General features: G+C 47.3%; 1 protein-coding gene across 1 annotated transcript in view; it reads left to right on the top strand.

Moving 5' to 3' along the window:
• Nucleotides 1–23,585, top strand: part of LOC146867296 (phospholipase A2, membrane associated-like) — a 73,836-nt gene that overhangs the window by 27,660 nt on the left and 22,591 nt on the right. The window contains exon 3 of the mRNA XM_085604067.1: nucleotides 12,246–12,352. Coding sequence (XP_085460193.1) covers nucleotides 12,246–12,352 — 107 coding nt within the window. The remainder of the gene's footprint in view (nucleotides 1–12,245; nucleotides 12,353–23,585) is intronic.

Raw genomic sequence — 23,585 nt, 5'->3', positions numbered from 1 at the left:
ATACCCCAACATGCCTTTGATTTAGGGGTGACTTCAAAGGAGTTCTCTGAAGTGGAATACGATCCCTTTCAACCCAATCATGTCTGCCAGACTATTTGTGGGGGCTAAATCAGTGTTTTGTGTGTGGAGAGGACACTACCTATTGAAGTGTAAGTGTCAGTCCTTCCCATTCCTCTTTGCCCAGGAACGACCCATCAGAATGCAGATGAGTGCTCAGAATTTAGATGAGCCTCTCCTTTCTGTGCTTATGGCTATCTAGAGGGTGTAGCTGTCACCCCCGCCAAGACGCGTATTGGGGACAGGCTGCAGGCTCAAAGAGCGAAGTTAAGAGCAGAGAAAAGTCCACATTCTAAAAGTGGCATTTCTAAAATAGTAATGTCAGATCCAACTTTACCACTAAAGATGATTTATCATTACCATTCTAAAGATATGAAACATGATTTAGTTATTCCTTTCTAATCAGGAATTACAGCTTAAAAGTTTTTTAAGGAATTCCCAGTGCTAGCCTATGAGAGGAGTAGGCCTCACATTAGTGAAACATGTATTTAACTGTTTGCCACTACCAGGACATGCAAAACTTAAAAAGAAAGTGGAGAAGTGTAGCTCACTGGTTAGAGGAGGCATACCCTGAAGCAGAGATCAGGCCCGGGACCTGGGTTCGATTCCCGACGCGGCAGGGTCCAGAACCCAATTGTCCACGGACTCGATAATTCTCGCTTCGGTGCCCACTCTAAGCACGAGTTTACACTATGCAGCTCTGGGCAACAAGCCTGCTTAATCTCCACAACGGCCCCATGCGGTGGGATGCCTGGCTTTCACCTTGGGGATGCCCAGTACGGGTTATCTTACAGGGAAAAACCAGGACAGGTTCCCAATGCAAGCGCCAAGATGCCCGTAGGGTGATAGTTGCGCTCTATAAGTACCCCAATCAATCAATCAATCATACCTTTTAGTTGCAGTGCATCCTGCTCTTTGGGCTACCCAGGGCTGACCTTAGGGGTGTATGGGTATTAAATGGGCAGTACAAGGCTTGGGAAGTGGTTTTAAATGCCAATTCGATGTGGCAGTAAACGGAACACACAGGCCCTGCAATGGCAGCCCAGAGACAAGTTTAAAAGGCTACTTGTGTGGGTGGCACAATCAGTGCTGCAGGCCCACTAGGAGCATTACAGGCCGTGTGTATATGGTATACTACTTTACAAGGGACATACAGGTAAACTAACTATGCCAATCAGATATATTTCAAGGCCACCATGTTTTAGGGGAGAAGCACATGCAACTTATCACACTGGTCAACAGTGGTAAAGTGCTCAGAGTCCTAAGGCCAACACAAAGAGGCAGCAAAAAGTGGAGGTAAGCAGGCAAAAAGTTGGGGGGAAGCCCACCCTAAGGATGACAGGTCTGACATGTGTCCTCCCCAGCTGAACGTTGGGAGATCTACCCTAGCTCTAGGGAGTTCTCATCACTAAGGCGTAAAAACCTGGACAAACCGTCAGTATTGGGGTGGTCAACTCCTGGTCTGTGTTCTACCCTAATGTCCATACTGTGTAGGGAAATGGACCACCTCGACAATTTCATCCCTCATATGCATGAGCCATCTGAGGAGCATGTGGTCAGTCTGAATCAGGAAGTAAGGGTCAAAAAAGTATTGCCTCAACTTCTTCAGGGCCGCGACCACAACAAAAGCGTATTTTTCTATGTTATGTTATTTAAATATATTGAGCGCATCACCCAGAGGGGGTGTCTCTCAATGCTAGAATATCCTCACATGTCAGAAGTTGAAATGAAAAGAATCTAAAAATTAAAAAGCCATGTTTTTAATGATTTTGTTAAATGAGAATAGGTCAAAGCAAGTGTGTAAATGTAATGGTAACTGATTCCAATGTTGGGGCGCCATGAAAGAAAAAGAACATCCCCATACCTGTACATACAAATGCACCAGGGACATAGTAGCAGTCGCTTGCTGGAGCGAAGACTGCTGGTTGGGATGTAGGGCTGCAGTTTGTTTTGCTGGTAGCATGGACCACTTCCATGTAAATGTTTATGAACCAGACATAGAAACTTAAAGAGGGTACGTTTTCTTATGGGAAGCCAGTGAAAGGATCTTACCATGGGTTCAGAAGGACAGCAAGATGGCATGATTCAGACCAAGTGGGCAGCCGTGTTCTGTATAACCTAGAGTTTGGCAAAAATGCCCTCATTCATTTCAACATTTAGGGATTTTCATAATGCAGGTGATTCACAATGAGTGCCTGGTCTGCAAAGGTAGCCATTAGAAGGCTTTCCTAAGCAAAAGCATCAGGCCAAATCATGATCCGGAGATTGAGTTCTCATGTTCTTTCATTGACAAGTTTCCATTGATTAGCAGCGACGGCCCGTGTAGGGCGTTTTACCGGGGCGGTGACGTGGCGCAGAGGAGGGGCAGGGTGGGGGGTTGCAAAATGCGACATACGGCCGATTTCAGGAAAGTTACCAAAAAAATTAATAAAACGAATTTCGTTGCGCGCGCTGCATCTCATTTGGCGATGTCACCGCCCCGGTAAAACGCCCTACACGGGCCGTCGCTGTTGATTAGGAAGCCAAGGTTTATGACTACTTTTTTGGGAGTAGGAGTCGACCACAGTTCCATGGGCCACCAGTCATTAGACCAAAAAGAGTGAGCTTTCCCAAAAAGCAGAATCTCCATTTTAGCAGAGTTCAGTTAGAGGTAGTTAGTTGACATCCAAGAGTCAACCTTAATTATACATTCCCTAAATCTATGTTTTTTGGATTCTGGGCTCGTCCCACAGGGATGACAAGCTGTGCGTCATCAGCCTACGAAATTACATCAAAATCGCCTGATCTTATTACTTTGGCTAGGGGGGCCACGTAAATGTTAAAAAGGGTAGGCTCAAAGAGGAACCCTGTGGCACCCCCTTGTATAATGCCAGGGTTCTAGATGTGAAGAGATGAAGCTGTACTGAGTGAGTTTGATTGGTCAGGAATTTTTCAAGCCAACCTAGCGCTTTACCCTGACACTAATCTCCCCAAGTCTTTGGATTAGGGTTGAAGGAGAGATGAAGTTGAAGGCTGCGGACAAGTCTAGCAAAACCAGTGTGGCTGAGCTCTCCCCATCCAAATCAAATCTGATTGAGTCTAAAACCTCTATTAGTGCTGTTTCCATGCTATAAGAGGCCCGGATCCTGACTGGGAGGGACCCAACAGGGAGTAGGTTTCTAGAAAAGATTTGAGTTGTCGTTTGACTAAGGTCTCCATACCATTTCCAGGAAAGGGGAGCAGTGATATAGGTCTGTGATTAGCCATCACTCATGGACAAGCCGTGGTATTTTTTAGGATCAGTCTGAAATGGGCTGCTTTCCATTTTACAGAGAAAGATTTCATGCTCAAAGAAAGATTGATGGAGGCAAGAAGGGTTGGGGCCAAGGTGGCCATGATGTAAAGATGGGGCAGGATCATCTGTTGATCCAGGTTTGATCCTGTTGATCAAGACCAGCACTTGTTCAGGAGTAACTGGATAAATGTTTACAGAAATGTGGGTTGTATAGTGACCGAAGAGTTAGATGGAGTCAACCCCTCTGGGTCCATATAATTTGGAAAGGATTTGTTCCATTGCACTCCATCTCTGTTCTCTGGGGAGTAACCTTCTGGAGATAAAAGCTACAGGTTGGTCCAGGCCCTTCTCATTTAGCTGTGATAACGCTGTCCCTATGCCATATTGTGAGGCACAGTTGTGAACTAGAAACTCTTGGGAGAAGTCAGCAGCCCTGAGCACAGGGCTGTGCACATGGCTTGCTCCAGGGAGTCAAATGCACTTTGGTATACCTCTGTCCAAACCACATTTCTGGGCAGCTTTTTAGAAGTCAGCTCTGTCAAGGGGGCAACAATGGTGCCATATCCCTTGACAAACCTCCTGTAGTACCCAGTGAGGCCCAAGAATGTTCTAAGCACAGTCTGGGTTTTGGGGGAACCCAGGCTATGATAGTCTCTATCTTGACCTGGAAGGGCTTCACCTTCCCCCTGCCCACTAGGTGTCCCAAGTACACCACAGATCTCTGCCCCAGCTGGCCATGATAGTGAGGCCTGCCTGTTACAGAATCTGAAGCACTTCCTGGAGACGAAAAAGGTGTTCCTTCCAACTGCTACTGAAGACAGCTATGCCATCCATATTTGCAGCTGAGAAGGCCTCCATACTAACGAGTACCTCATTTACCAATCTCTGGAAAGTGGCAGGGGCTTTCTTGCGTCCAAAGGGCATCACTCTAAACTGACTGTGGCCTTCTGGAGTGGAGAAGGCCAACCTCTCCTTGGCACCTTCTGTTGGGCAATCTGTCAGTGCCCTGATGTAAGATCAAAGCTACTTAAGTACAGGGCAGCCCCTAACCTGTAAATCAGCTCATCCACACTAGGGATGGGATGAGATTCAGTCTTGGTCACAGAATTTAGCTCTCTATAATCCACACAGAACCTCAGTTCAGGTGTGATACCCACTGGAGCAGCGTTTGGTACCAGAACCACAAGACTGGACCAGGGGCTACTGGAGGGTTTTATCACCCACAACTCCAACATCTTAGAGACTTCACTCTTGATGCTGGCTCACACCTTATCCAACAACCTGTACGAATTATCCTTAACAGGGAGGTTATCTGCTGTGTCCACACCATGCGTACACAGGTGGGTAGTCCCAGAAGTAAAGGAGAAAGGAGAAAAATACTGCCCCAATACTTGGCAGCTGTCACTCTGCTGTTCAGGAGATAAAGTGGGGAAAACGATCACTCCTTCCACAAGCCCATACTTCTCCTTGGAGTCCAAGAGGTCAGAGAGAGGTTCACTCTCCTCTTCTTCCTCTCTATCTGTCACCAACAGCATGGTGAGATCAGACCTCTCACGGTGTGGTTTGAGGTGATTGAAGTGAAGGACCCTGTTGGGTTGCCTGGGGGTCTCAAGTGCCACAAGGTAGGTAGCCTTACTCTTCTTCTCAATCACCTCATTGGTCCCAGTCCAATGGTCCTGGAGGGCCCTGGGCTCAATCGGTTCCATCACCCACACTTTCTGCCCAGGCTGTTATTCCACAGTAGTAACATTTTTGCTATACCACTCGTTCATCAGGGACTGACTGGCTTCTAAGTTGTCAGAAGCTTGCTCCACAACTTAGTCATGTGGCTTCCGAAGGTCAGCATGTAGCTCACTACATCCTGGGGAGTCTTCCTGAGAGTTTACTCCCACCCTTCCTTTACCAGACTCAGAGGTCCTCTAACAGGGTGCTCGTACAGAAGCTCAAAAGGGCTGAAGCCAACTCCGTTCTGTAGTACCTCCCTGTAGACAAACAACAGGCATATTAAGAGGATGTCCCGCTTATTGCTCAGGGCCTCAGACAGGCCTCAAATCATGCCTTTCAGAGTGTAGTTGAATCTCTCAACAAGCCCATTGGTTTGTGGAGGGTAAGGAGTGGAGAACATATAAGTTACTCCACATTCCTTCCCCATTAACTTCATATCAGCAGACATGAAGTTTGTGTCCTTGTCAGACACAACTTCCTTGGGAAAACTAACTCAGGTAAAAATCCCCATTAGGGCCTTTGCCACTGCAGATACAGTCATAGTTCACAGAGGGATTGCCTCTGGGTACCTAGTGGCATGATCCACCATAACCAAGATGAACCTGTTGCCTGAAGAGGTCTGGGGATCCATACTCCCTACAATGTCGATGCCCACCCTCTCAAAGAGCATTCCAATGACTGGCAGTTGGTTAAGGGGGGTTTTAAGCCTTAGCCATATTTTCCCATTAGCCTGGCAGGTTACACAGGTCCTGCAGAATGCATCTGAGGATGCCCTGATCTTTGGCCAAAAGAAATGTGGGACAAGCATTTTCAAGGTCCTGTCTTGGCCCAGGTATCCTGTCAGGCGTATCTCGTGAGCTAGCTCTAGTAAGAAGGCCCTGTAGCATTGGGAGACCACCAGGGACCTTGCTGTCCCATATCCCTTAGGCTCACTGTAAAGGAGGTTTTCCTCCCAGTAATTGTGATAACTCCCAGAGACATTATTACCTGCTGCTTGGGCTTCAGCCTGTTTCCTCATGCCCTCAAGGGATGGACGCTCCCTCTCTGCCCACCAGAACTCCTTCTTGGTGGGTCCTCCTTCTACATGCCATACAGCAAGTGTAGGTAAGTCACCAAGGGAAGCAGTGCCCTCCTCAGTGCGGTCCGGGATGGCCACCGAGTTGCCCCATCCACCTTACTAGGAAGACACTCAGGAGCTGGTTTACCACTCCCTCTGCCTTTCTCCTCTTTAGCAGCTGGCTGGGCCATTGTTCCAAGCTCCAGCCCTTTTTGACTTCCATCTTGGACAGCCATGGACGTTTTCATTGCACAGATCCAATCAGATAACCCCAACAGCTCCACATGAGCATTGGGCTTCTTTCCAGCTAGTGTGCTCAAGGTCATTACCCACCAAATAGTCCACAGGCATGGCAGGGCTCACAGCAACTTTCAGCAGGCTTGTAAACACCCCCCCCCTTCACTCAAATGGAATCAGGACCACAGGATAGTGTGCCTCTCTGATGTTAGCTACCACAACCTGGTGCTATGAATTTGGAATTAACTGCTCTGAGGAAACCACCTGACTCCTTACCACAAACATACTGGCTCCTGTATCCCTCAGCCTCAACACCTTGCCCATTGATGGTGACCCATTGCCTATACTTTGTAGTATTTAAGGGCACATGGATCTTAGGAACCATCTCACTGTCACCCAGGGGCACTAGGGTAACCCCACTAAAGTCCCCCCTTTTAACTGTGGCAAACTCCACCCTCTGCACTGCACCAGCCACTGCTGGATTCTTTCCTCCAGTGGGAGGTGATTCTCTTTTTAAACACTTGGGACCCCCTTGTAGTGGCCAAAATGGAAGCACTCATAGCACTTAATGGGCTTGGTCTGCTGACCTTTGTCAGGGTAAGTTTTCTTCTGGTGGCCAGATTGGGAATGAGAACCAAACCTTTTCCCTTGTGAGATGGGGGCCTTTAGAGAACTCTGTCTTGTAATCTCCTACTCTTTCTTCTGTTGGGAACCCTGACCACCGTTTTGGGAGTCAACTCCAGATTCCTTCTTGGACACTCTGGTGCTGACCCAGAAGTTTGCCTCCTCAGCAAGTTATCTGGGGTCAATTAACTTTCTATCCACTAGGTGTTGGTGCAGCTCTGGAAAACAAATATCAAGCACGTGCTCCTTTAAAATCAAGTTGTACAGCCCTGAATAATCATCAGCCTTGTGCCCCCCACCCAGTCCTTCAGTGCCTTCTGATATAATCCAAGAAATCCAACCATATCTGGAAATAGCAATTGTGGCTGCCCCTGAACCTATACCTCTCAGGGGTCAGTCCAAACATGCAACCTTGTATGGCCTTCATTGCAGTGTAGCATGTTTGGTCATCTACCTCTAATGTAGGGAGTGTGTTCCTCCCTACTGTGGGGATAAACTTCCACTAACTACCACCCGAACTCCTCAGGGACCTTGTTCACTCTCAGAGCCACTATATAGGCTGCAAACCATTTATCCATGTCACCCCACCACATAACTGGCCACCAAATCCTTTGGGATCCTAGCTCTGGACTCACCAGCAGCCACTGTAGGCTTGCTGCCACCATTGATGTTACTGGACCCCACTTGTAGGGCTCTTATTTCCAGGTCTCTGAGGTTGAGCTTTTGGATAAGTTTCCTGTCCTCCACGACCAGCCTCCTTTCTTCATGAGCCTGCCCCAACTTGGCATGCTCTTACTTTAATTTTCTTTCCTCCCTCATGTTTGCCAGCAGACACTGCTCTCTGCTCTGGTAGCCAATACTGCTCCCGGCAAGTCATTGGTCCCTTCCACAGGCAGTTACAGAGCCACTTCAGAGTAAAGATATAGGTCACCCTCCTCCTCATGGATCTCCTGGTCCTCCCATCGGATGTCATTGCCTGCACCCCAGGTCTCTGCCCAGGCCCTCAAAGCTTTCTGTAGCTACACCTTCCTGGTGAAGCACCTTGTAGAAAAATGAAAGACCTTGCACAAATCTTTCAGTTGCTGCACAGTGAGCATTCTAATATGGCCAGCTCAAACTCACTTCCTGCAGGTGCAAGTGCAGCATCTCCAGAGAAAGACATAATCTAGCAGAACAATCAAAAAGGCCAATCAGGAAGATTGAAAAGGGCCCGAATTGGTCTTAAGTATAGATTTGTAGTGGACACTGAATTACTATATGGTATTGCACAAACAAAAGTCCTATTCTCGCCGCTGATCACCAGTGTTAGAAATTGGGTCTCTAGTTGGCAGAGGTATGCATCCTGTCCAAGTAGAGACTACATTCCTAGTCAGGATAAGCTAGATACACACTTTAAATTAACCTATGCTCACCCTCTGATAGCTTGGCACAGAGCAGGCATGCCTAACTCAAGAAGCAATGTGTAAAGTATTTGTGCAACACATACACAGTAACACAATAAAAACACCACAAAAAGACTCCATACAGGTTTAGAAAAATAGAGATGTTTATCTGATTAAAACAAGACCAAAACGACAAATATCCAATCAGTAGAAGTCAAGATATACATTTTTAAAGAATAAATGCAAAAACAGTGCTTAGAAGTCACTAGCCATTAAAATGCTTCTTGAGGTTGCAAGGGACCGGTGAAAATCCACTTTCAGGTCGACTGTGAAGGAGAGCAGGCCGGCTGTAGAACCCGGACAGGTCCCGCTGAAGAAGTACCTTGGCTCGAGCAGGTGTCATCATCAAGAGCCTACTGCATCATTGGGGAGCCATGTAAAGGCGTTCTCGTGTCGTTTTTGAGCTCCATTGTAGTGAAAGCAATTTATCTTTGTTGGGCCACGCAGAACGGCTTTGTCGAGCTGCGCAGGCTGTGGATCTGCTATCGTTGAGCACCACAAGCGATGCAGCGGAATATGTCACCCAGTTGGGGCGATGCTTTGGTTTTTGCAGGAAATGAGCTGCAGAACCCTTTTCTGTGGCACAGGACTTGAGGGGGCACCTTAGGCTAGAGTGGGACTCACAGAAGGCAGAGTCCAGCAGGACCAGCAGGATTGCAGGAAGTCTTTTGTGTCCCTGAGATTACAGAAAACAGCAGGCAAGCCAGCGAGCTATTGGAGTCACTCTGGGTTCAAGTAAGAAGGGTCCAGGCCTTGTCCTCAGCATGGCTGAGATCAGCAGGCAGCAGGGGAACTCAGCAAAGGAGAGACACAGTTCCTCTGGCAGTCAGTCAAGGCAAAGTGGCAATCCTTAGAGAACTTCAGTCTATACTCCAGAAGACTTCTTCCCAGATCCAGTAGTGTACTGAATTTGTAAGGTCAGAATTCCAGTACTTATACCCAAAAGTGCCTTTGATGTAGGGGGTGACTTCAAAGGAGCTCTCTGGAGTGGACAAAGATCCCTTTTAACACAGTCCTGTCTGCCAGGCTATCTGTGGTTATAGCAGTGTTTTTTATGAGGAGAGGTCACTACATATTGAAGTGTAAGGGTCCGCCCCTCCCATTCCACTTTGCCCAGGAAGATCCATTAGAATGCAGATGCATGCAGATGGGTGCTCAGAATGCAATGCAGATGAGCCTCACCTTCCTTTGTTTATGGCTGTCTAGAAGGAATTCACAAAGTGTAGCTGTCACCCCAGCCAAGAGGCGTATTGGTGATAGGCTGCAGGCACACACAGCAGTTAATAGTAAAGAAATATAAAATACAACTTTACCGCTAAAGAGGATTTATCATTACCATTGCAAAGATATGAACATGATTTAGTTATTCCTTTCTAAACCAGGAATTACAACTTAAAAGTATTTTAAGGAATTCCCAATGTTAGCTTATGAGAGGAGTAGGCCTAACAGTAGTGATAAACAAATGTAGCTGTTTGCCACTACCAGGACATGTAAAGCTTAAAAGCACATATCCTACCTTTTAGTTAGACAGCACCCTGCCTCCCTAGGTCCTACCTTAGGGGTGACCTATGTGTAATTAATGGGGAGTTTAAGGCATGGCAATTGGTTTTAAAAGCCAAGTCGATGTGACAGTAAACTGCACACACAGGCCATGCAATGACAGCCCTGAGACAAGTTTGAAAGGCTACTTGTGTGGGTGGCACAATCAGTGCTGCAGGCCCACTAGGAGCATTTAGATTAGAGGCCCTGTGTATATGGTATACAACTTTACAAGGGACGCACCGGTAAACTAAATATGGAATAAGGTTTATACCAATGTCGTCATGTTTTAAAGGGAGATTAACATGCACTTTAACACTGGTCAGCAGTGGTAAAGTGCTCAGAGTCCGAAAAGTAGGCAAAAAATTGGAGGAAGACCACCCTAAGGATGGCAGGTCTAACAAAGGGGATCTAGTTTTACATTGGAGTTCTGACTCTTTGTTCTGTGAGTATTGCAGCATAAATTCTGATTCCTCTCTAAATGCGAGTTTTGTTAGTTCTCCTAATTATGAGTAATATGGTAATTACAGCACGCTCTACAATTTTGCGCAGGTACATTTTGACAGGTTAGTCCTGCTGAAATGTACTGTAGGAAACTGTGTGTTAAATCCTGATGCAGGTCGTCTTTGGTCTTCAAAATACACAGATTCCACTTGTAATTATTTTTTTCTAAAGGAAAACTTGGACTATGAGGTATTTGCCTACCCAGCAAATACTTCACCCCCGCGTATTAGCATTTACTGGGTGGAGTAAATAACCTTCCTTTTACCCCTCATAATGTACTCAGGGCTGAAATGCAAAAATAGAGAGGAAAACCATTGAACATGGAACAGCGGACTGAGAAAGCCATCCAATCTTGACAAAGTTTCTGACCCTAAGCCCACTCAGTGCATTGTATTGTGGATAATGCACCCATTTCTCAAAGGTAAAAATTCATGTATATTTATCATGTGAATAATTATTCCTACTCTACCAAGGTGTAGACTTACATGTCTTCACCCCATCAAGTGAGGGAGTGGAAGTTCTAACAACAACATTTACGAATTTAAAGTTACTACTAGTGACCTTTCACCTATTGGTGAAGATCTCCACAACTGAGGTGGGGATCTCCCTATGGGAAAGTATAAGGAAAAGAACTAAAGGTTATCATTTAAAAAAAATGAAAGTAGTCTAATTTATAATACTTATGTGCCTAATTCAATATATTGATTATGAATACGCAAATAATTAAAAAAAACTTTACAGCACTTTAAATCACAAGTTTAAATATGTATTGTATAATAAAACAATTTAAACATATACATTTAATTTAGACATATACATTTTAAAACAATAATAAAAAAAACAATTACTTACCTTTAAAATCTGCTTTAACTGCTGGCCAGTACTCTCATTAGATTATCATTCTCATTGTGACATTACTGGGTAATTGTGTAATTGATATATTACATTGGTATATTGGGATGTGTTTTCTGCTTTACATTGACTTTAATTCTGTAACTATATATTATAAACATTAGAGAGTAATATAAGGTTGTGTAAACACAACTTTGTTGGACAGTCGTACTTTATTGTGAGTGTAACTGATGTGTTGCATTATAACTAGAGCCATCCTAAATTTAGCCTCAGACTGTTTGTCCACATCTGTCCAGGAATTGAAGGATGCCTAGGTGCGATGCACTACATATTGAGGGCTAATTACTTTAAATACTAATTTCCAAGGATCCTAAGAGGTCTTGCTGTAAGAGAGCCACTCGACCCCTGTAATTGTTTTGTCCAGGAAATACAGCCTGCTAGTAGCTACAGTAGCGGACATAGGGTTCTGGGAGGTGAGTTCTTCCTAGTGGTCTACATCTGGAATTTTGCATACTTCTCAAAATAGAAGGTTTGTTAAAATGTTTAGTCTATACTAGTGTATCAGCTTTAGTTGAGAAGTGTGTATACCAGGCCGGAGCATCTTCCTTAATGCTGCAGTTCAAACAATTCTAAATGTTATGATGCAGTAAAGGGTTATTTACCTATATTAGAAATTTCTTGCAAGGCCCACAAAAAGCAATTGAGCTCTCAGTGCCCCACCCCAATGGGCACTGAGATCTCCGATGTAATCAACATACCCATACGCACTTGTTGCCCTTTTGTGGCTTGTGCTAAGGTAAGTGTAGCTCTCCTACCCGATAAGGCTATGCTGATGTTAGGTTCAGTACATCAGTATCAGTATGGAGTGTATGGATATGTATGATAATCTTATTGTTGTGCTCAAGTGGTCAATCTTTGAGTTTTCTTTTCCTAGGTGCTGTCGAACTCACGACTGCTGCTATATAAAATTACAGGGAAGAGGATGCAAACCAAAGACCGATGGCTACAAATTCAGCGTGAGCGGTGGGAACGTAGCATGTGGTGAGATCTTGTGTTTATTCAATTGCCCTAATAAGGATTTTGGGATGCTGAGCAAGTGCATGTATAGCTGTGAAAAAGTACAGGAACAGTATAATCCTGATATAGAAAGGATTGACTGGTTCAGAGAGTGTGCTTCCCAGGATGTATAAGATTTGTTTGTAGTCCTATATATTGACTACAAAAATATCAACCTAATAAGATACCGAGCTGAAAATGCCTACTGCCAAAGTATCGATTTACAATACTGAAAATTCAAATCCCAGAAATATCTACTACCAATGTATTGACATATTTATAGAATTAAAAATATATTTTACCAAAATATGAAATACAATAAGATTGGCTATCAAAATGAATATTCAAACAGCCAAGATATTAACTACAAAAATAATGTGTACCGTAATGTATATAAAATAAATAATATATCAAAATTAATACAAATGAAACTTATTACTCATTTTTAATAATTAAAAAAAGATCTAAAGCTCTAATATGTTTGTACTTAAACATAAAATAAATTAATCTATTTGTATTTTTTGGAAACAAAAAATAATAGAAATAGTTTACATTTTTGAAATGATATCAAAACTATATTAAGAACATTTATCAATTATGTAAAACAAAGTTAGGGCCTGATTTAGATTTTGGTGTACAGATTACTCTATCACAATGGTGACGGATATCCCGTACGCCGAAATATAAATGCCATAATCTAGAGATTAATATTTTGGTGTACAGGATATCCATCACCGTTGTGACAGAGTAATCCGTCTGCCGAAATCTAAAGCAGGCCCTTAATCTTTTATTAAATATGAAAATATTGCATTATTTAATTCATACCTTCCTAACACAAGCAATATTTATATATATATATATATATATATATATCTATGAGAAAGTCATTGATCAATAAAAGAAACCAAAATAAAGTCTAAACAATTCTTGAATGAATTTTTTTTTATTACACTCGTGAACATTTTAAAAATTAAATATACTGTGAATGGGCGGGTTACTTTTATTGTTGTAAATCCTTTCGTAAGAATCATTAGGGAAAGAACACATATGTGAGGAAGCAACATTTCCTATTGCAACTTCAGTATCACTAGTGTTTGGAGAGGTCATATATTTGGGACAAAACAAATTTACCATTCTAAACCCAGTTCTACAAACATTATGGAAAGTGTGTATATTTGCGAGTGTCAAATGTGCTATTCACAAACCTTGCAAAAAAATAGATAAGCGTATGTATTTGGAGGTATCAGATTTAGCATTATAACTCTAGTCCCTCTAACATTTGGGAGAGTGTAGATAATTGGAGAAGGCCACATTTACTAGACTAACTTCAGTCTTTTAACTTTGAGGAAAATGCATAAAATCTGAGGCAGGGATATATAAATGAATTAACTCAAGTCCTACAAACATTGGGCAAAGTGCTTAAATGATGTTCATAAGTCATACTATAAAGGAGAGGGGGGGGGGCTCTCATTTTGAGCTTTCTACTTAGCTGGCCCTGCCCGCATATGGACACATGACTCACAGATTAAAAAATTGTCAGCGGTAATTCCTCACCTTGCAGTTTAGAATATGATTTTATATCTCCTGTCCTAATTAGTCCCTATCCGTTTATTGGTGCTATCCATTTCCAGATCCCACTGTCTTCATACATGCTTGACTTTATTTCCACACATATGTCCTGTAAACACAAATTTAGAGTAAAGCATAAGACTGCTTGTTTGGTGGGCTAGTGATGTATTGGTGATATACTAGTGCCACTACATGAGACAGAAAATCGGTGTCCCATTACTACCAGTAAAATGCGGTTGTGTTGGCATTGTGGAAAAAAGCACCAAAAGCTGTGAGAAAATCAGTGCTTAGTTTGTAAAATGATAAGTGCCAGGGCCCTTTCAGCTTGCACCACCCATTTCCACTGTCCAAGCTGCCAATGAGAGTACCTACACAACTACTAACCATCACTCTGCTGTAAGCGTGACAATTCAGACTGCTCAAGACCCCCAAAGCTATAAGAATGGCTTGGGCTGCAGGTATTAGTTGTTTTTAATGTATTGTGAATTAATTAACAGCTGTTGTTTTACTCATCTTTAAATTACATAAAAATAGCTGCCAAGTGGCAGCTATCATAAATGGCAAAGTGACACTTAAGTGGCGGTGCCGTGCACCGGGAACCACCGGCTCAAATTAAGCACTGGATAAAACTGTTGTCAAACTTATTTCATATTTTAGTTCCAGATGTAAGAAATACAGGCTGTAATACATATTGATAACATAATGATTTTCCCAGAATTCTAAAGGAGGGCCTTAGTTTTTAAGAAACTGCTACTCAATGGAGTGCACGCGCAAAGTGAATCCAAAGCGAAGACTTGCACAAACTAAATATCTGTCTGTACCTCTCTGAGTTCTTTCACATTCACACTCGCTCTTCCTCTTAACATAACAAAGCTTAACTAAAAACTGGATGTAATCAAGTATGAACCCTTTATTTACAGTAGGAGTAGTGTAGTCTGACTCTATCTCCAAATGCTTTGTCTTTCCTTCAGTTTAAAAGCTTTAGCATTTACATGCCAAATATATCACAATGTAACACACTTAGGTGCCGATTCGGATCCTGGAAAAATTTTCCCCGTACGACTCGTATCCGGTCTTTTTACCGTAGCGTACAAACTGCCAAATACGATTCGTATGGTAAAAAATTCCATACGAATCGCATTGGGAAAATTTCCCCACATGTCCTCGGGTCGGAAAAAGTGTCAGACACATCCTTGGACGATTTACCCTACGAATCGGAAAAATGAAGTCCGACCGCGCAAGTACGATCACTCCCGTCCTTTCGATTTCACAACTGTATGGAAATAACACCGTACGGACCGAACTCCCATAGCAAGCATGGGGACACGTGCCCGCACACGCGCCGAAAACCCCACCACAGACCCCACATGTACGTGCTAAACGCCCCCCGGCCGCGGATGTACGCGCCAAACCCCCACCCGTGTATGTACGGACCGTACCCCCACCCCACCCCACCAGTGTATGTACGGACCGTACCCCCACCCCACCAGTGTATGTACAGACCGTACCCCCACCCCACCAGTGTATGTACGGACCGTGCCCCCACCCCACCCCACCCCACCCCACCCGTGTATGTACGGACCGTACCCCCACCCCACCAGTGTATGTACGGACCGTACACCCACCCCACCCGTGTATGTACGGCGCGTACCAACACCCCACCAGTGCATGTACGCGCCGAACCCCCACCCGTGTATGTACCGCGCGTACCAACACCCCACCAGTGCATGTACGTGCCGAACCCCCACCCGTGTATGTACGGACTGTACCCCCACCCCAACAGTGTATGTACGGACCGTACCCCCACCCCACCAGTGTATGTACGGACTGTACCCCCACCCCACCCCACCCGTGTATGTACGGACTGTACCCCCACGCCACCAGTGTATGTACGGACCGTACCCACACCTCACCCCACCCGTGTATGTATGGCGCGTACCAACACCCCACCAGTGCATGTACGTGCCGAACCCCAACCCATGTATGCACGGCGCGTACCAACACCCCACCAGTGCATGTACACGCCAAACCCCCACCCCACCAGTGTATGTACGGACCGTACCCCCACCCCACCCCACCCGTGTATGTACGGACCGTACCCCCACCCCACCAGTGTATGTACGGACCGTACCCCCACCCCACCCCACCCGTGTATGTACGGACCGTACCTAAACCCCACCAGTGTATGTACGGACCGTACCCCCACCCCACCAGTGTATGTACGGACCATACCCCCACCCCACCCGTGTATGTACGGACCGTACCCCCACCCCACCTGTGCATGTACGGACCCTACACCCAGCCCCCCCTGTATGTACGGTGCGAAACACCACCACCCATGGACGGTGCGGACCAACACCCTGCCCGTGTTCGTATGCACCCTACCCCAGGCCCACACACCAGCACCCTCACCCAACATCGGCCATGTACGAGTCGTACTAAGCCATAGCAAAGGACAGCACTGTACAACAACATGGCCCATGTACGCACCGTACAGACGCTAAAAACACTCCCATTGAACCAGGACAAACCAAAAAAACACAAGGAGAGTCAATTCGAGGCACACAAGACCACAAAACAAATCCAACAAGGCCAAATACATCCTATACACTGACCTGCAACTGACAAACAGATAAACAGAGGCCCAAACCACTACCACTCCTTATAACACACCCACCCAAAGTTCAAACACAGCCACACCCACAAATGGACCAATAAAAAGGCCCAACACACACAAACCATGATCCTTTGCAACAGATCCACTGCTGCCAGACCCCAGAGACAACGCACTGCACCATACTACAACCATCAATACACCTTACACTTGCACTCCTTCACACAACCACCATCACAAACACACCCTCGTCACATTCACACACACACACCTGCACACCCACAACCGTCCACACCCACACCCATCCACCCCCCCACCCCCACACCTATCCACACCCACACCCCACACCATGCCCACCAACAAGAATCCAAAGTTCACAAAGGACGAGCTGGAGGTCCTTGTCGACGAAATCCTCAGAGTCGAGCCACAGCTCTTTGGAACATTGGTCAGACGGACCAGCATATCAGAAAAAACTGCCATGTGGGAGAGGATAGTCAATTCCGTGAATGCTGTTGGGGCCACCAGAAGGACCAGGCATGAGTGCCAAGCCAGGTGGTACGATCTGCGGAGGACGGTCCGCCGCAAAATGACGGATGAGCACAACCAGGCCAACATCACTGGAGGAGGGCCGCCCCGCAGACTGGTACAGTACCATCCCTGGGAGGAGAAGGTGATGGCCACGCTGCTGCTTGTGGGAGTAGACGGACTAGAAGGAGTCCGAGAGCCTGGTGAGTACACAAACAACTCACCTCACATGGGGGGAACGCCATATACAACCCAAATACCAAGCATGCACGGAACCCCCCCAAAGGCAGCACCGGACACAACCACACTCCAAAAACACACACATGCCACTAGCGCCTCCATGCCCCATGCCCCAAGCAAGGCCATGCCAAGTCACAGGCCACACAAAACACCAACACAAGACAGGATGTCCCTGATGCCGGGAGGGTGGGCCTCAAAACTAACATAGAGCAACTCTGAAGCACACAACAATGCCCTCAGCCCATATGGCTTAGGACACAGCCATACAAACAGTGTGTCCCCACACAGTACTGTTTTGCCTGCTAATGGTGGCCGCGTTGCAGGACGACATGAGTATGAAGGCACAATTTGCACATAACAGCAGCCAATGAAGATTCAGCACACTGAAAGAGTGTCAGCAGACACCGCCACAGCAGCAGCGCAGACTCAGACACTCCGCCCAATGGGTGCCGGCAGAGAAGAAACAAACCCACATGAACAAGCCAATGGCCTTTGAAAGACCTGCAAACTGTGTGTGCCCAGGAAGCTGGGCTGAGGTGACAGAGGGTGACACACAGAGGGAGGGAGGAGGCTGACAGAGGGAGGGAGAAAGGGAGACACAGGGAGACGGACAGAGGGAGGAGGCTGACAGAGGGAGGGAGACAGAGGGAGACGTACAGAGGGAGGAGGCTGACAGAGGGAGGGAGAAAGGGAGACAGAGTGAGACGGACAGAGGGAGGAGGCTGACAGAGGGAGGGAGGAAGGGAGATAGAGGGAGACCAAATGACCCTTGGGTGGTGTGGCCATGTCCGCTCGTCAGCAGGTGGACTGTGTGCATGTAGACAAGGTTTGGCAGTGCCTGAACCCCCCCTCCTTCCATTGATAAACACTGGGCCATGTGTCAATCTGTGCGCGAGTACATCCGTGCTGCAGGCAGAAACCTAACCATACACCCAGTAAACCTACCCACTGTGTTTGTTAGAACCCTGTTACAAAAGCTTAAGTTACCTACCTGCATTCTCCAATAGCATGGAAAAAACACCATTTGCCCACGTACAGTGCAAAACGTAATGCGGCTCTGCATGGCTTGCTACGCCCGCTCACTACACTGCTGACTGCGTACCCAAAATATGCATCAACTAAGATTGTGTCACACATAGGTAAAGTGTCGAAAGCTGTGGCCAAGGGACATACCAATGCACAAGTGCACTGTGTGAGGAATGCTAGCCAAATCAAACCACCCAGAGGAACTGTGCCAAATCAAAAAAGAATGAAACATGGATGTCGCATGTAACACAATTAACACTGTCTCTCTCACACACAGGTCAACGTCATCGATCTCCCCCCAACACTGGGGGGAAGACTCACAGGACCAGGCTCTTCGTGATGAGGACCCCACCGGCAGTGACGACTCTCACCACTCCATGGACGACCCAGACCAACCTGGCCCCTCTGGTGTCCAACCACCTGCAGCACCTGCGGCAGGTACAACTGTGCCAACCCCCACCCCCATTCCTGCCACATCCCAGGACACACCCAGGAGCCCTGCCCGTTCACAACAACACAGCCAGTCAGTCCAGGAGGGACAAGGTGCTCCGGGCACCCAGGAGGAGGCAGGCGACACCGCAAATGCCATCCCTCAGGGGTCCCGGAGACCCGATGTGCCCACAACGGCAGGCCAGGCGCAAGTGGGCAGGGGTGGTGGGAGTGGAGGATGGAGGAGGCGCGAACCTGCCCAGTTGGCTCAGGACCCGGCTATGGGACACGTCAGAAACATCCTGGACGCATACCGGCGTGACTCCAGAGGCATCGCCCAGGTAGTGGGGACCCTCAATGAGATGAAGACCCTGCAGGTGGAGCATCATGCCAGGATGGAGGCAAGACTGGAAGAGCTCCTGGCGGTGCACAGGGACGTGAGCCAATCCCTCCGTCAGATCGCCCAAAGCCTGGCAAACCCTCCCTGTGCCACCAGGCATAGAGCAGCACCAGAAACAGGGAGGGAGGAGGAGGAGGAGTCATCTGATGGAGCGTCCCTTGCATCGTCAAGGCCTGCCTCTGAGGGTCCCCGCAGGAAGGTGGGTCGTCCACGAAAAAGACCGTGAGAGTCAGCGGAACATCACCATCTCCCAGGTCACCTGGCCTGGCACCTGGCCCTCTGGCCCAACAGCAGCACAGCACCAAAGGACATTCTCTGCCACATGGCCTTGCTGGTCACTGTCTGATCAATGTTGACATAGACTGTGGCACAGACTCTGATGACTTTCAATGGCAAGGACACCAACTCCCCCTGTGAACTTTGGATTCTACACTCCCGCCAAGCACCTCTTGTCACCCCCCCAAACACGTACCCCAGCACTAATTAAATTCATCACAATCACAAGATGATGCCGTCATGTTGCATTATTCCACTACATGTGTGTGTTGTAAAGTCAAACCATGCCTGATTTCTGAAGTAACTCCAAACATCCATACCCTGGGGTCTGAGTCTGGCACAGGACACACATGGGTCACAATGTACCATCCAAGACAGACATGGAGCACCATACTCACCCGTGATGGGCCCAACCAGCTGAGGGGGTGCCCGCACAACTGTGCCTACAGACCTATTTAGAAGAGCAATAGTCATGCGCAGAGGTCAGGGATCATGTGGAGTGTCCTGGGGTGGGAGTCCCAGGTATGTGTAGACACGTGGCAGAACCATGTCCTGCATGCTTGAGTCAGGTGGATGTGGAGAATGGTGGGCCAGCCAAGGTTGGATGCATGGAGATGGCACAATTGGGTGTTGGATCACAGTGCCACAAGGTTGTGTTGTGCTAGTGGGCTGCATCCTGAGTGTGTGTGTGGATTGAGAAGGTCATCCTGCAGCTGGCAGTGACCCACTCGCCCCATCTCTGTTTGACGTTGATGTGGCCTGGTCGCGGGATGTAGTAGCAGAGCTGTGCAGATGCACCCTTGATGTGGAGTGTGGACAAGTATCATGGGATTTCTAACGCACATGTCCGTAGAGTGCAGGGTAGGATTAGACACGGATGTCGTAGTTGACCTGGGGGATGGTCTCCCTCTTGCCATGAGGTGGATGGAACTGGGGATCTTGTGCATAATGCAGAGTGTGCTGCCGCATGAGGCACAGATGCTGCTGATCAGCATAGCACATGTCAGCAAGCAATCCATGATGAACACCAGCTCGTTTGCGTGGACACTGGGTGCCCTTGCTGCAGGGCCTGCAGCAGCATGCGCCATGTCAAGGAAACAATGCCACAAGTAGCACACAAAGACAAGGATCTCAGCAAGGAACTATGCAAAAGGTGTATGTCAAGGAAGGAATGTCTGGTTAAACATGGCACACACACACACAATGGATTCACATGCAGCACAGTGGCCATCGTTGAGACTGACATGCCACAATACCTACACAGCCATGGACATCATGCACAATACAGAACCTAATCCCTGACAAACAGCTTGCATCTTGCTACTCTACACATAGACTCATATGCACCATCCCTGACAACAATGCCAGACATGCCGCATGCACAGTGGCAACAGACCACCATTAACAGAGATGAGGCACCTTGGAGGCAGAGGGACACCTTTATTACTCATGTGTGTCGGAACGCCAATGCAACTTGGTCAACACATACACAGGTCATGTGGATGAACACGTGGGACCAACACTGGCACCCCCCTTACCACCACAGATGCTGGAAATCCATGGCACTGGCACACCAGTGACGGGTTACAGCTAAACAGCCCCTGCTGCTCACGGAGAGCCTGCTATACACCATTGAGCCCCTAATGGGGAATTCACACACCATGTCAACCCGGTGCAACCCGTATGTTCCGAGGCCAGTGTTACACACATTGATGGCTCCATCACAATCCCATTACAGATGACTGTCAACAAGTCTGACCATCAATTCAGGTGAATTCTGCTCCAGGTCATGTGCCCCATGGTGAATCTACATGTATGTAAAGTATCCAAACATGAACAGGAGCAGTGCACACACATTCAAAACAAATACCACTCCCAAAAAGCCGTACTGCATCCCTTACCCGAAGGAGATTTGCGAACTTGTCCGTGCATGTAATGCTGAATCTGCACATGTTGCTGTGTTCATGAGGAATAGCAGGAGCACAACAATGCCACCAGCAGACAGCATGCGCAAGTACCTGTGGATGGGAGAGACACCAGAAGTCAGCCAAAAGAAGCACATCCGCATGCATGTGCATGTACTCGACACGTATTAGGTTGTCAACATGCTAGGTGACAATGATGACTCAGGAAAAACATTCTTCGATTGCACCATCACTCGAGTGACACATCCAAGAACACCTCTGACTCACTTGGAAGACATGCAGATGGACACACACATTGCAACACTTGCCACACACAGCCCAATGCGTGCACACTCAGACACTGGAACTCACCACTAAGCAAAGAAGTTGCGTATGAGCCGACTCCGCATGTCCTCTACCGACTGCTCCTCCTCCACATCACTTGCCTCGTGGCCAAGCCCTTCATCCTCCACGGGTGGATGGTCCTGCTCATCTGGATCCAGGATGAGTGGCACAGCTTTCTCCACTGCCATGTTGTGCAGCATGCAGCACACGAGGAATATCTTGCAGACCTTCACCGGTGCATATGGGAGTGCGCCACCGGTCTTGTGGAGGCAACGGAATCGGCTCTTCAGGAGGCCAAACGTCCTCTCTATCCCTCGCCTGGTCCGCCCATGGGCGTTGTTGTAGCGGTGATCGGCAGCCGTGCTGGGGTTGCGGAGAGGCGTGATCAGCCATGGCATGTTGGGATAGCCAGCGTCCCCTACATGGAAACATCATGGACAAGAGTGGGTCAGGAGGAGCAGTAAGACAGGAAGATGACGTTAAATACAGGACTGCCAGGGTATACCCACCAACAATACATGCTCGTTCGTTGCGCAGCTGCAGCATCATTTCAGGCACCCGGCTATGCCTCATGATGTACGCATCATGTGCTGATCCTGGAAAACGAGCACAGACATGTGAAATCAGCATGTTGGCAAGACACACCGCAAGGGCATTAATGGAGTGGTAATTCTTGCGGTTACGGAAGGCTACCTCCTGTGCCTGTGGTGGTACCAAAGCCACATGTGTTCCATCTATGGACCCAATGACATGGGGCATCCCTCCCAGGGCATAGAACTCACGCTTGACACCTGTCAACTGCTCAGGAGTTGGGAATTTAATTAACTCATCCAGGTGAACCAACATGGCCTCTAAAAAATCATGCAGCACACGGCTGAACATGGTTTGGGACATGCCACCCACATGGGCAATGGTATGTTGAAAGGTACCCGTGGTCAAGAAATGTAGGGCTGCCATCACCTTCATCTTGGGTGTCAGTGCACCAGGATACCTGTGTAGCGGTTGCAGGTGTGGTGCCAGCCGTGTCGTCAGGTCCTCAATCAAGTGTTGTGGGAAGCGGTAGCGGCGTATACAGTCATTTTCCCGCATGTCAGCCAAGTCCGGAATTGGTCGAAGGAGAGGCGGAGCCCTGCAGTGAATTAGAAGGGACAACGAAGAGTGAGTACAGTACACAACCAATGTCAATGTACAGAGAACATGCTCAACTGGCAATACACATATGCCACATACAGAGTCAGTTCTGTGCAATATGCCCTGGACACGTATGCCAGGCATGTGACACTCCTACCAAGAGCCAGCTACAAAAGTTGATTCTCAACCTCAATATGCCATGCCATGAAACTAGCTGTGGGCCAGTGTAAGTGAGCAGGCAGACGCATGACGGGAGTTACAGACATCCAAATATGTGCAGTAGAAGGATGTTTATTGCACAGACAGGTTGCGGAACACTAGAGGCACAGGTCAAATGTCATAGAATAAGGACAGACCACACACATTGCCATGAAGGATTACATGTCAAGACTGATCCCACATACATTGAGAGTATGCAGATATGTCCTTGTTTTGGAACTCCGTGTCGATGCATACATACACACCTAACGTCGGATCACACATGTGTGCTGGTGTGCGTAACAGTGTGCCATGCCCATCTACACACAGACACATGTTGGTTGCAGCTACAGCAGATGCATTTGACCAAACACCTACAGCAAACCTATGGGAACACATCACACATACATGACATAGCTACAGCGTGCAACGCGGGCATTCACTTGTCAGGGGTAACATTCCGTGTACCTGGCATCAGGGGACATTTGCGGGTGTCGGTGACTGTGCCATGCCAGTGACGCATGGCCCACCAAGTCAGTACTCAATGCACACATGTCAAAA

Source organism: Triturus cristatus, chromosome 1_2, assembly GCF_964204655.1.
Source record: "Triturus cristatus chromosome 1_2, aTriCri1.1, whole genome shotgun sequence".
NCBI classification, from domain to species: domain Eukaryota; kingdom Metazoa; phylum Chordata; class Amphibia; order Caudata; family Salamandridae; genus Triturus; species Triturus cristatus.
The sequence above is the reverse complement of the archived record's forward strand: the minus strand, read 5'-3'. Positions and strand labels throughout refer to the sequence as shown.